The sequence below is a fragment of the Marmota monax genome, unplaced genomic scaffold, assembly GCF_021218885.2.
Source record: "Marmota monax isolate L192 unplaced genomic scaffold, Marmota_monax_Labrador192_F-V1.1 WCK01_AAM20220418_F8-fsc00047, whole genome shotgun sequence".
Classification (NCBI taxonomy): Eukaryota; Metazoa; Chordata; class Mammalia; order Rodentia; family Sciuridae; genus Marmota; species Marmota monax.
This window is the reverse complement of record NW_026692072.1, coordinates 13,582,244-13,595,277: the sequence shown is the minus strand read 5'-3', so window position 1 is coordinate 13,595,277 and position 13,034 is coordinate 13,582,244. Positions and strand designations below refer to the sequence as shown.

General features: G+C 35.9%; 1 protein-coding gene across 1 annotated transcript; it reads right to left on the bottom strand.

Moving 5' to 3' along the window:
• Positions 1-5,465: 5,465 nt before the first annotated feature.
• On the bottom strand, positions 5,466-6,434 carry LOC124100104 (olfactory receptor 4C46-like). Its single transcript, XM_046455412.1, has one exon. It carries the CDS (start codon positions 6,417-6,419, stop codon positions 5,466-5,468), a length of 954 nt encoding a protein of 317 aa, XP_046311368.1. The 5' UTR covers positions 6,420-6,434.
• Between the last annotated feature and the right edge of the window lie 6,600 nt (positions 6,435-13,034).

The window sequence follows — 13,034 nt, the reverse complement described above, 5'->3', positions numbered from 1 at the left end:
AAAAGTAAAAGACCCCTACCCCAGCTTAGACCATGCCTTCCTTATACATTCATATGGTACTGTGTCCTTTTTATAGTAATACCTGGTCTTTTTTTACTGATTGGTTTCTTGCATCGTGAAATTAGAGATACCATCTGAACAATGGAGACATATTTATTGGGTTTAAATATTAGTTCAGTCACCTACTCACTTTTTTTAGAAAAATTTTTTAGTTGTTGACAGACCTTTATGTTATTCATTTATTTATATGTGGTGCTGAGAATCAAACCCAGCACTCTACCACTGAGCCACAACTCCAGCCCATCCTACTCACTTTTGGTCTTGATTAAGCTACTTAAATTCAATGAGCTTCAATTTCTTCAGCTATAAAGTAGGATTAATACCAGTACCTCTCCCAGAGGTACCTCTCATGATATGTTTAAGGCAGGGTATGGTGGATAACGCTCAAAAGTTGCTGTCATTCTTTTTTATTTAATAACACCAGGCCTGGTATATTTTAGATATTAATGAACACTTATTGAAAAGAAAAAAGAAAAAAAAATCAAAGTTCTAACTGTAGCCTGACAATTGTCCCTGTTCTACAGATAAATTCTAAACCTTGTCAAAAATGTCATTCACTGGTCAAAGGGACAGTAGGACAAAGCAAAAGTGAAATATCACTTGGTTGATATTTTGAGAATGGATCCTAAAATTAAATAATTTTCCCTAAGGAAAGATTGCAAACATGAGTCACCCACTTGAATCAGACTCATGGTTCTGTAGCATAAGTTTTGAAGGAGTTGAAAAAACACAGATTGTGAGGATTTCTGGGCAGAGCTAATCACAAACTCAATGCTTTTCCAAGGTTCTAGATATGAGGTTCTAGTGAGCTGATGGGAGAAGGAAGGCTCAGTTCAGGGATCAGAGCTTGTGACTACACGGAGACTGGATATTTTGAAAGAAGGCTCAGTAGAATTGGATTCTCACCAGGGAACTTCTAATCAACTCCTAAAGTCTTGGGAATTGGATTTTCTCTTCTTGCTTTCAAAAGAGCTATAGAAATGGCCATGACAACCTTAGGACCTTTCTCAGTATTTTCCAGAGAAATGGAACTGACAGAAGATGTTCACGAACCAATAGGAGATTATCTGTCTATTTATCTATCTATCTACTTACCTAGCTATCTTCTGTTGGTTCTATTTATCTGGAGAATACAGACATACACATGGCCCCAAATAAATAAATCATTATTTTATTATAATAAAATATAATAACATAATGATTTACTATAATAAATATGGGAATAATATAAAGAATATATTTCTGTGTATATTATATATAATATTATATATATATATATATATTATGGGGATAATATAAAGAATATATTTTCATATATATCATATATACATGCACACACACTTTTTTATTTATTATAAGAAATTGGCTCATTTGGTTATGGAGGCTGATAAGTTCCAAGATCACAATTGGCTGGAGACCTAGGAGAGCCAGTGGTACATTTTCACACCAAGAACAAGTCCTGAAACAGTCAGTGGTATGGTTCCAGTGAACGTGCTGGCAGGAAGAGACGGCGCTACAGTGCAAATCCAAAGTAGGAAAAAAAAAAAAAAAACTGATGGTGCAGCTCAAAGATGATCATGCAGATGGAGAACTTCTTATTCACTACTTTTGTTCTATCCAGGCCTTCGTCTGATTGGATGAGGCCTCTTTTACTGGAAAGGAAGACTCATCTTCTGATCCATCTTCATTTATCCAGAGACATAAACCAACTCTTCTTTCTGTAACCATCATCTACATCAGGATCTTTTGCTTACGGCTCAGCTCATATTTCTTGAGCTGTCACTCTGACGGTTAAGTTGCATAGATGCAGAGCTAGAGATGGGCACGTTCATGAAAATGACTTCAAAGGAGGTGGACTGTAGTAGAGGAAAGAAAGGGTGTGGTTTCAACAAGAGTCAGGTTTCCATTTGGAGCCTTGGGAGCTCTGGAGTACACGTTGTGCTGCAGAACAGGCTCCAGCTGGAGACAAGGGGACCTTCCTTTATTACCCCTCCATGGCCACTGGGTGGGCCCTGAAAGTAGTGGGCATAATCCCCCCATTGTCTTTGGTGTGGATGTGCAAAGAAGGGCAGGCCTATGACCTGTTGGCAGTCCAGTTACTCTTTTTAGGGGGAGGTGGCGGGTACCAGGGATTGAACTCAGGCACTCAAGCACACTGAACCACATCTCCAGCCTTATTTTGTTTATTTAATTTAAAGAGAGGGTCTCACTGAGTTGCTTAGGCCCTCGCTTTTGCTGAAGCTGGCTTTGAACTTGCCATCCTCCTGCCTCAGCCTCCCGAGCCTCTGGGATTACAGGTGTGTGCCGCTGCACCCAGCAATCCAGTCACTCTTAGAGCCTGGGTGCACTGGCCTAGTGGATGGACTGGAGCTGGATGAACCAGTCTTGTCCTCACTGGCAACACCAGACTTTGATCTTTATATCCAAATCTTTATAATAATTTCAAACCATTCTGTTGCCTCTAGTCTTGTCCCCTTCAATCCATTTCCAGTACTGCAGCTAGAGTTATCATTCTGAAAGTAAAATGGAATTGTATAAGTATCCAGCTTGAAACTACTTTCAATTTGTCCTGGTATTAGCATTAAGCTTTAACTCACTCAAGAGAACCTTAATCTAGATCTTTCCCTTTCCTCTCTCCAGCTTCTTGTCTCGCTGTTTACCTTTGACAAACTATGCATGAATCAAAGTGCCTGCTACATAATAGGTGTTCATAAATAACATAAATGAATAACATAACATAAATAAATTGTTGAGTGAATATCTACATTCATATCACAGTCATATTGAACTGATGAGCTTCCTGCACATCCTGCACTGCCTGGCCTTTGTCATATGTATTCTCCTAGGAATACCCTCAGCTCAGTCCCGTGCTTGTGCACTCTCCTGACTCTGATCCTTTGGGTCCCATGGTTGGTGTTTTTGTTTGTTTATTTGTTTGTTTTGTATGTTTTTTATTTAGGAATCCCTTCCTGATTCCCAAAAGAAATCTTTTTGTGTGCCCTTCAACATGCTTTCCCAGCACTATATGCTTCCCACGATCCTCCCATTTATATCACTGGGTTGTGATTTCTGTCCTATTCTGGAAATGTTGTAGCAAAGACACTCTGTGAAGGCAGGATCTGGGTTTCTTTTTATTCATCACCAAAACTCTGGGTGCCTAATACAAACTTGGCACTCACAATATTTGTTGATTAATAAATGACAGACAGAGGAATGAATAGAATGTATTTAATCTGAAATTGCTTTGTGTGTTGATAGGCCTATACCACAGTGGATTTCACATTTTTCTATGTCTATAAAGCATCAGAAAAATCATTAATAAATAGAAGGAAGACCAGAAGAGCATAAGAAGGAGAAAATGAAGAAAGGGAAAGAGAAAGTACTGAGAACTAAAGTGGAGAAAATTCTACTCCATGCTTGAATGATTATATCAAAATAAACCCAAATATTATGCCTAATTATAATGCACTAACAAAAACATTTAAAAACTGAAAAAAAAATATTTTTAATTGACACATAGTAATTACACACATGTCTGGGGTGTAATGAGACATTCCAATATATACATCAGAGCAGGGTAATTGACATATCTATCACCTCAGACCTATATCAGTTCTTTGTGTTGGAAACATCCAAAATCATCTCTACTCCCTATTCTGAAATATTTTACTAATTGTTGTAAGCTGTAGTTATCCTACTGTGCTGTAGAACAGTAGTAGTTATTCCTCCTCTCCCACTCCACACTGGTACTCATTAGCCATCCTCCTTCCATCCCTTCCTCCACTGTATCCTTCCCTGGTAAAACCATATTTTTTTAATGGTGTTTAGTGATGAAATGTTGCCTCCAAATAAACTGGTTAGCCAACAAAATATAGATAGCTCATATTTGTAAGAAAAATGATATCTTGTTGAGAGCAGAGAAATATCAAGGTAAAATCTTTGCTCTCATGCTGAAAATTTGCTTCAATAACTTACTCACTCCTCCAGTTTAAGCAAGAGTAAAAACAAATGTGGTTTCCCTGCATAGACTATTAGAATTCTCATTAGAATCTAAATCCAATCTATGTTGGAAGGAATTCCTTCATTTTCCTCATTATTTTTTCCTGTTCTCCACATGTTAATTTATTTTTTATCCTTTATATTTTGGTCCATTTTTGAAACATGTATTGTGCACCAAGCCTTGTTCTATCTCATGGAATCTGTTGTAGGAGTTTATGGAATATGATTGTGTAGTTCATAAGTAGAAACTCCAATCTGACACTCAGATGCTCTTTCCTTTGAGTCGTCATCATCTTTTATGATGCGTCAGCCGCAAACTTCAGATTACAGCTGCAATGCAAAATAGATCTGAAGCCAACAAGGATCATGGTATAGTCTTCATCACTACCTATCAAAGGTGAAAGGGCCCATTGCTTTTATATCCCTGACACAGTTAAATACCACAGTTTCAGAAAACAATGACCATTAATTTGACTACACAAATACAAGGAGTTACTAATAAAAAATTATATTTTTCTTGCCTAATGTGTGTGTTTTATACTTTATATTTCCAATACAGTTTATCCTTTAATAAATTCCAACTGTTGGAAACAGTGGTTTCTTTTTAGAGTTTATTTAAATAGTAAAGTCAATAAAGATTTCTAGGTAAATCCTAACACAGAAGACAATAATTTTCTCACCCTTGCAAAAAAGTGAAAATAAACCTTTTGCTTTTATTCATAGGGCAACCAGTCCTGAAATGCTTTCTATTTTTAAACACCCTTGCAATGAAACTTGGGAAGTTCTTATCTAAGTGACTGATGATCTGCATTTAAAAAAAAAATGTTCTCACGTTATTGCTCATGCTTGAATTGGGGCTAAGAATAAAAGTGCATCTGAATAATTTTTTAAAAAATATTACAGCTGTAATAATTTTCTGATCTTTTTATCTTCATTACCTGGTGGGGAATATAGGAAAAAGAAAGGTCCAAGAAATTAGTGATGTTTTGACTCCTGGCTCAACAATATCAATATCAATATTGGAAGTTTTGGTATCTCACCCTTTCTGCTGGTTTTCTTACCAGTAACATAGGAATAATAGCAGTACCAATTGCTTCAGATCATTGCAGATGTTACAGCTCAGCACTAATATATATTATTTCATTTATACTTTTTATTGAGTGATTGCTTATAAACCCATATATAAGGATGAAGCTGATAATACTAAGGACCACTACTGTAGAATTTCCCCAATATGAAAAGAATGGCAATGGGTTAGGTTTTCCCATTTTTTCTTGTATCCATTTCTACTCCCTTCAGTTAAGAATCTGTAAATCAACTGCATGGATATTTTTTTCTTTATCCAATAAGTATGCTTATCTGAAATTATAAAAAAAAAATCCCTTTTGGTATTTTACTCAGTTGAATCATTGTTGGGTTCCAGACACATTTAATTTGTCACTTGAAAAAACTCTCCTACTACACAGTTTTCTAATGGCACTTTTCATCTGGGAGTTTCTCAAGGTATAGATTAAGGGATTTAACATGGGAGTTATCATGGTGTAGAATACAGCAACTGCTTTATCAATGGGTAATGTGGCTGCAGGTCTCATGTACACAAATATGCAGGGAACAAAGAACAGGACAACCACCGTGATGTGGGAGACACAGGTGGACAGGGCTTTGCGCCTACTCTCCAGGCTGTGGGTCCTCAGGGAGCGCAGGATAGCCACGTAGGAGACCAGCAGGAGGAGGAAGTTTAACAGGCAGATGAACCCACTGTTGGCAGCAACAAAGAGCCCCAGAGTGTGGGTGTCAGTGCAGACAAGATTGAGCAAAGGGTTTAGGTCACACATAAAGTGATCGATGACATTAGGGCCACAGAAGGGTAGTCGGAAGATGAAGAGGATCTGGATGGTTGCATGGAGAAAGCCTCCTGTCCACGCTACTCCCATTAGACGGCCACACGCACGTCGGTTCATGATGGTTGTGTAGTGCAAGGGCTTGCAGATGGCCACATAACGGTCATAAGCCATCACTGTAAGCAGAATTATCTCAGAGCCTCCAAAGAAATGTTCCCCAAAGATTTGAGTCATGCATCCATTGAACAGGATGATCTTCTTTTCATGGAGTACATCCACTATCAATTTAGGGGTACTAACAGAGGCATAGCAGGCATCAATAAAGGAGAGATAGGCCAAAAAAAAGTACATAGGGGACCCCAACAATGGACTGGTAGTAATGGTGACCACAATGAGCACATTTCCTACCACAGAGATGATGTAGATGAGCAAAAACACAGCAAATACGATTTTCTGCATCTTTGGGTTCTCTGTAAGTCCCAGTAGAACAAATTCTGTCACATTATTCCTTTTCTCCATTTATTTCATATGATGACTAATTATATTACCTGAAAAATGTATTAATGTAATCATGCATTTATTAAATTTCTCCATTGTAATAAATAATAAATGTCTGAATTATGTTGAGCTGTGAACTCTTGTGAAGTTTTTATTTGATACAGAAAAATATATTCTGAATTCTTGAGGATTACCTAAATTGTCTCCTGGATGAAGACTCTGTTAAGAGCATAGGTTTGAGGAACTTTTGTGAACACCAGGGTAAGAGACATCTGTGTACAGTTAATCATTTGAGATGACTTAGAATCCAGCTTGTATTATTAGATCATATACTAGTGGCAGTTAAATCTTAAAAGGGAAGTAGATGATGATCTTCATGAATGCAACCTCAAGAATTTTCTCTGTATCTTTATGAAATTGGGGACCTTGGAAGTAGCCAATGTCATAAATGGAAAGAAGAATCTGAAGAAAAGAAAATCCTGGATATTACTCTAGTAAAGATGTTCGTGTGCCTTGGGTGAGATGGTCTGAGGTTCAGGAAGGGAGAAGATGCCAGAGACACGAGCTCATTAGCAGATTATTTAGAGTAGGTGACATAAGAAGAGGACAGAATTGATGGAGATATAAACAATGTAAAGGCTACAGTGGACACATTCATTATGTTTGTTTTTAAATCTAACTTTATTAGAGCTGATAATATACCCATTTAAATTGATTGTGCATGGTATGGCATTGAGTTTTCTTCACACATTATTCCACTTAAAAACTGTGACAACCCCTGTGGTTGGTATTGTTCTACTCATTTTGCAAATGAGGCAACAGTCTAGCAGATTAAATGGTATTGGACATAATAACAAGGATATTATTATGTAAACGTGGTGAACACTGTGTGTGTTCTGCTTTTGTAGTCATTTGCTGGTTCCATCCTCTCTCCAATCACTTTTATACTTATTTCCCGCATTAGAAAATAGAAGCACACAAGTTAAAGATTCTGCCCAAGGTCCAGCAGCTTATAAAGGGCAAAGTCAAGGTTAGATCTGAGGTTATTCTTATGTATTTATTTATTTTTTTTTACTTCAAATTCTTAACTTGTCTCCTATAATGTTAGAATTAATAACATTGAGGTAGTCATCTCCTTTTGATGTGATCAATGTAATTATGACTATTTTATTTTGCCTTCACAGGCAAATTTGTATGGGACAATTTTATTAGCAGACACACACATGTTCATATACACAATAACATCTGAATGCATTCACTGAGTGCTGCATTCAGTGAAGAGCCTTTTGTCCTCTCTCCTGGCTCTATTCATTCCTTCTCTAATATCATTCCCAAATTCAGGTCTCCAAATGTTTATTGAAAATATTAAAAAGACTGCACAATTAATGTAAGTATATTGGTTTTAGAACTTACAGTCTAGATTAGAATCCTAGATCTGCTACATGCAATTTATTTTATCCAGGTGCATTTCTTGGCACCTTACATTTATATTTTCTTGCCTGTAAACTGAGGATAATGATATATACCTTACAGGTTGTCATGAGAATCAATAGAAGGAACATAGGCAAATATCCACCACAGTGCTGTGGCCATATACAGAACTTGAATTTACTGTTATAATCATGCATATACCTAAGGTACAGGCAGAATTGACAGTAAAACAATAATACAGAGGAATATTTAAACACTTAGTACACTCAGGAGGAATCATCTCCAATATTACTCTCTAAACCACAGAGACTGATACCATTTACAGCAGTTGATCCCAGGAAGAACTCTTTTATTTTCATGATTGGACTAAACATCTGATGATTTAGGCTATATAGTATTCATATTTAAGTGTTTTACATATATAAAATGTATTGAATTTTGTTTTGTTTTCATAATTCATCTTGATTTATTAAGGAGATGTCTCAAGGCAAATGCATGATACCTGATTTCAGAGAACTGGACCCTACAAATTGCTTAATTACAAAGGGTTCAAATTTTTTTAGCTGCTAAATCATGTAAGTGAATTTGGCATAGGAAAGACATTATTACTTTATGTATATGTGACTGCATGACCAATATGATTCTACAACATGTATACTCAGAAAAATGAGAAATTATATCCCATCTATGTATGATACATCGAAGTGCATAAATGCATTCTACTATCATGTATATCTAATTAAAACAAATAAAAAAGAATTAGGGTGAGGAGAAAAGACTCTATTACCATGTTTGAAAATTATTGCAGAAATATGTGTGAAAAGTAAGAATTTTATATCAACATCAGTACCACTGAAAAACTTACCTTACTCCATCTGAATGATTCTAATGGTGTTTGGGAGTGATCAGGTACAATCTGATTTCCTCTTGGAATAAATTTCAACTGGAAAATAAATCACACTTAGAAACTGTTCATGTAAATTGATATGAACTCAGCAGCTATTAACAGAGTATCACTATACATCTAAGTCTTTTCTTCTAGACTAAAGCCTCAAAACATTTTCATGGAAAACCTGGCATTTTAATTTTAATGTATTTATTTGAAACATTATGGAAAATTGATATTCTGAGAAAAACTGTCTCACAGGGCAAAAGGCATAAAGAGTAGAGGAAATACACTTAGATCAGTCACTCCACTCATGGTGAATCTTGACCTGGGGATATTAACAACAAAAATGTATTTTTTTACCTTGCACTGCATAGCCATTTATAAAGGTTTCCACAAAGATTCAAGGACTTTGTCTTATATCTGTGACTTTATCTCCCAGGAATTAATTAGGTCTAGATGGAAAAGCTTTGTCTTAGAAGTATATATTCTGAAGAGACATGGGCATGTTGTGGGGGCAGGGGTGTTTGAATGGGGAATTGTATTCCCTGCCCTTGGAATGCAAGCAGGTCAGTTCTTTTCTCTGTGTGAAGGTGGGTTGTTAAGATGCCTGAATGCCACATGGATACAAAGGTGGCATGATTCCAGCATGAGAACCTTGGTTCTGATCTCCCTGTTGACTTGTGTCACAGAAGGAACTTCTGTTTTCTTATCAATATCAAACGTTTTTTCTGGAAATTTGCCATTGATTGTTTGGAAGTCAGAATAGTGAAGTCAGAAAATTAATGGCAGTTATTTTAAAGTATTTTATTCCAAAATCTCTTTTTCTTCCCCACCATCCCTGACTGTTGAGTTAGATTTAACCAATAAAACCTGTGAATACTTAAATTGTATGACTTGAAGTTTTTAGGTACATATGCACTGCAAAATAATAACCACAAGCAAATTCACTATCAATTTACATAGTTAACACTGTTATTATTTTATTTTTTGTTAGTGAGACTTTAGATTTACCCTCATAGCTTCACTGTACATTAGATATCTTGAACTTCTCCATCTTACATGAGTGAAACTGCATATTTTGCGGCCAACATCTCCACATTTCCTCCACCCACTAGCCCTTGGCAACAGCATTCTACTTTACCTCTATGCATTTGACATTTTTAGATTGCACATATTGGTGAGAATTTACAGCCATTTATCTTTCTGGCTGGCTTTCACTTGGCACATCCTTTAGGTCCATACACGTATCAACTGGCAAGATTTCCTTCTTTATAAGATGGAAAGATTATATATATGATCTCTTCTCCCCCCTTATCTCTCCCTCATACACACACACACACACACACACACCACCACCACCACCACCTGTTCTTTATTCATTCATCCACTGATGGACTATTAGGTTGATTTTGTGTCTAGCATGAATAATGTGTGGAATGGATAATGGGCCAGGAAGCATTTCTTTAAGAAACTGCTGTTGAATGATAAGAAGACACCATAGACATTAAAAGAGAGGCAGTCTCCCAATCAGAGAAAACATTTGACCTTTGACTTTGGGGGACTACTTTATTTCACTGAGCATGATAGTCTCCAAATCCACACATTTACTGGCAAATGTCATAAAGTAATTCTTTTTTTTTTTTTAGAGAGAGAGAGAATTTTTAATATTTATTTATTTATTTATTTATTTATTTTTAGTTTTCAGCGGACACAACATCTTTGTTTGTATGTGGTGCTGAGGATCGAACCCGGGCCACACGCATGCCAGGTGAGCGCACTACCACTTGAGTCACATCCCCAGCCCATAAAGTCATTCTTCATGGTTGAGTAATACTTCATTGTTTATATATACAATTTCTTTATTCATTCATCTGTTGAAGGGCACCTAAGTTAGGTCCATAGCTTAGCTAATGTGAACTATGCTGCTAAAAAACATTGATGTGACTGTATCACTATAGTATGCTGCCTTTAAATCTGTTGGATATATGCCAAATAGTTGGATAGCTGAGTCAAATGGTGGTTCCATTCCCAGATTTTAAAGGAATCTCCATACTATTTGCAAAAGTGGTTACACTAATTTACATAAATGTATGAGTGTACCTTTTCCCCATATCCTCATCATTTATTATTTGCATTCTTGATAATTGCCATCTGAATGGAGTGAGATAAAATTTCAATATAATTTTGATTTCCATTTCCCTGATTGCTAGAAATGTTGAACATTCTTACATATTTTATTGATCATTTTTTTTCTTTTGAGATGTGTCTGTTTAGTTATTTTGCCCATATTAACTGGGTTATTATTTTTTGTTGTTATGTTTTTGAGTTCTTTGTATATTCTGGATATTAATGCCCTATCTCAGCCACAGGTGGCAAAGATTTTCCATTCTGCTCTCTCTTCTCGTTCTTGTTTATTTTGCTTGGAAGAAGCATTTTCGTCGAATGTTACCACATTGATTTTTTTGTTTTATTTCTTGTACTTCAGGACCTTTGTTAAGGAAATTGGTTCCTTTGCCAACACACTAGAGTGTTGGGACCTACTTTTGCTTCTAGCAGTTACAGAGTTTCTAGGTCTTTGATCCACTTTGAGTTAAACTTTGTGCAGTGTGAGAAATAGGGGTCAACTTTCATTCTTCTACACATGAATTCCCAGCACCATTTGTTAAAAGGACTGGTTTCTCCAACATATGTTTTTAGCACTTTTGTCTAATATCAGATAATTGTATTTATGTGGGTTTGTCTCTGTGACTTCTATTCCATTGGTCGTCTGGTCTCTTTTGGTGCTAATACTACGCTGTTTTTGTTACTATAGCTCTGTAGGACAGATTAAGGTTCAGTAATGTGATCTTCCTGCTTTACTCTTCTTGCTGAGGATTGATTTGGCTATTCTGGGTCTCTTATATTTCCAAATGATTTTCAGAATTGCTTTTTATACTTCTTTGGAGGATGGCATTGGCATTTTGATGGGCAATCCATTGAATCTTATAGCACTTTTGGTAGTATAGCCATTTTGACAATATTCATTCTGCCAATCCAAGAACATGGGAGAACTTTCCATCTTCTAAAGTCTTCTTCAATTTCTTCCTGTAGTATTCTATAGTTTTTATTGTAGAGGTCCTTCACTTGTTTTTGTTAGATTGATTCCTAACTCTCTCAAGTTTTTGTGGTTACTGTGAGTGGGATAGTTTCCCTAATCTCTTGTTCAGCAGAATAATTGTTAGAATATAGGAATATGATTGATTTATGAGTGTTGATCTTGTACATTGCTACTTGGCTAAATTCACTTACGAGCTCTAGGAGTTTTCTGGTGGAGATTTGTGAGTGTTCTAAATATAGAATCATGTCATCAGCAAACAGAAATTTTGAGCTCTTTCTTTCTAATTTAAATCCCTTGAATTTACTTATCTTGTCTAATTGCTCTGTCTAGAATCTCGAGGACTATGTTGAATAGGAGTGGTGAAAATGGGCATCCCTGTCTTATTCCTGTTTTTAGAAGAAATGCTTTCAGTTTTTATCCATATAGTATGTTGTTGGCCTTTTGTTTGTCATAGATAGGCTTCATAATGTTAAGGTAAGTTTAGCTCTAGTTTTTCTAGTGTTTTAAACATGAATGACTATGGTACTTTTTCAAATGCTTTTTTCTGCATCTATTGAGACAATTATGTGATTCTGGACCTTAATTTTATTTATGTAATGAATTACATGTATTGATTTCTGTATGTTGAACCAAAGTAGCCTCCCTGGAATGAAACCCAGGGGTCATGGTGCACTATCTTTTTAATGTGGTTTTGTATGCAGTTTGCCTATATTTCATTAAGAATTTTTGCATCTCCCTTTATCAATTATATTGGTCTGAAGTTTTCGTTGTCTTTGCCTAGTTTTGGTACTAGGGTGATACTGGCTTCATCGAATAAGTTTATTCTATTTCAAGGAATAATTTGAGGAGTATTGGCATTAGTTCTTATTTAAAGGTCTTGTGGAACTTGACTAAGAATCTTCCTGATCCTAGGCTTTTCTTTCTTGGAAGACTTTGGAGAACTGCTTCAGTTTCATTACTGGAAATTTATCCGTTTAAATTTTCTATACCCTCATGGTTCAATTTGGGTAGGTTATATGTCTCTAGGAATTTTTCCATATATTTTAAGATTTTCTAGCTTCTTGGAGTATAAATTTTCAAAATTCTTTCTGATTATCCTATGAATTTCAATAGTGTCTGTGGTGATATTTCCTTTTCATCTCTAATTTAGTTCATTTGAGTGTTCTCTCTTTTTCATTTGGTTAGTTTGGCTAAGGGTTTATCAATCTTGCTTATCTTT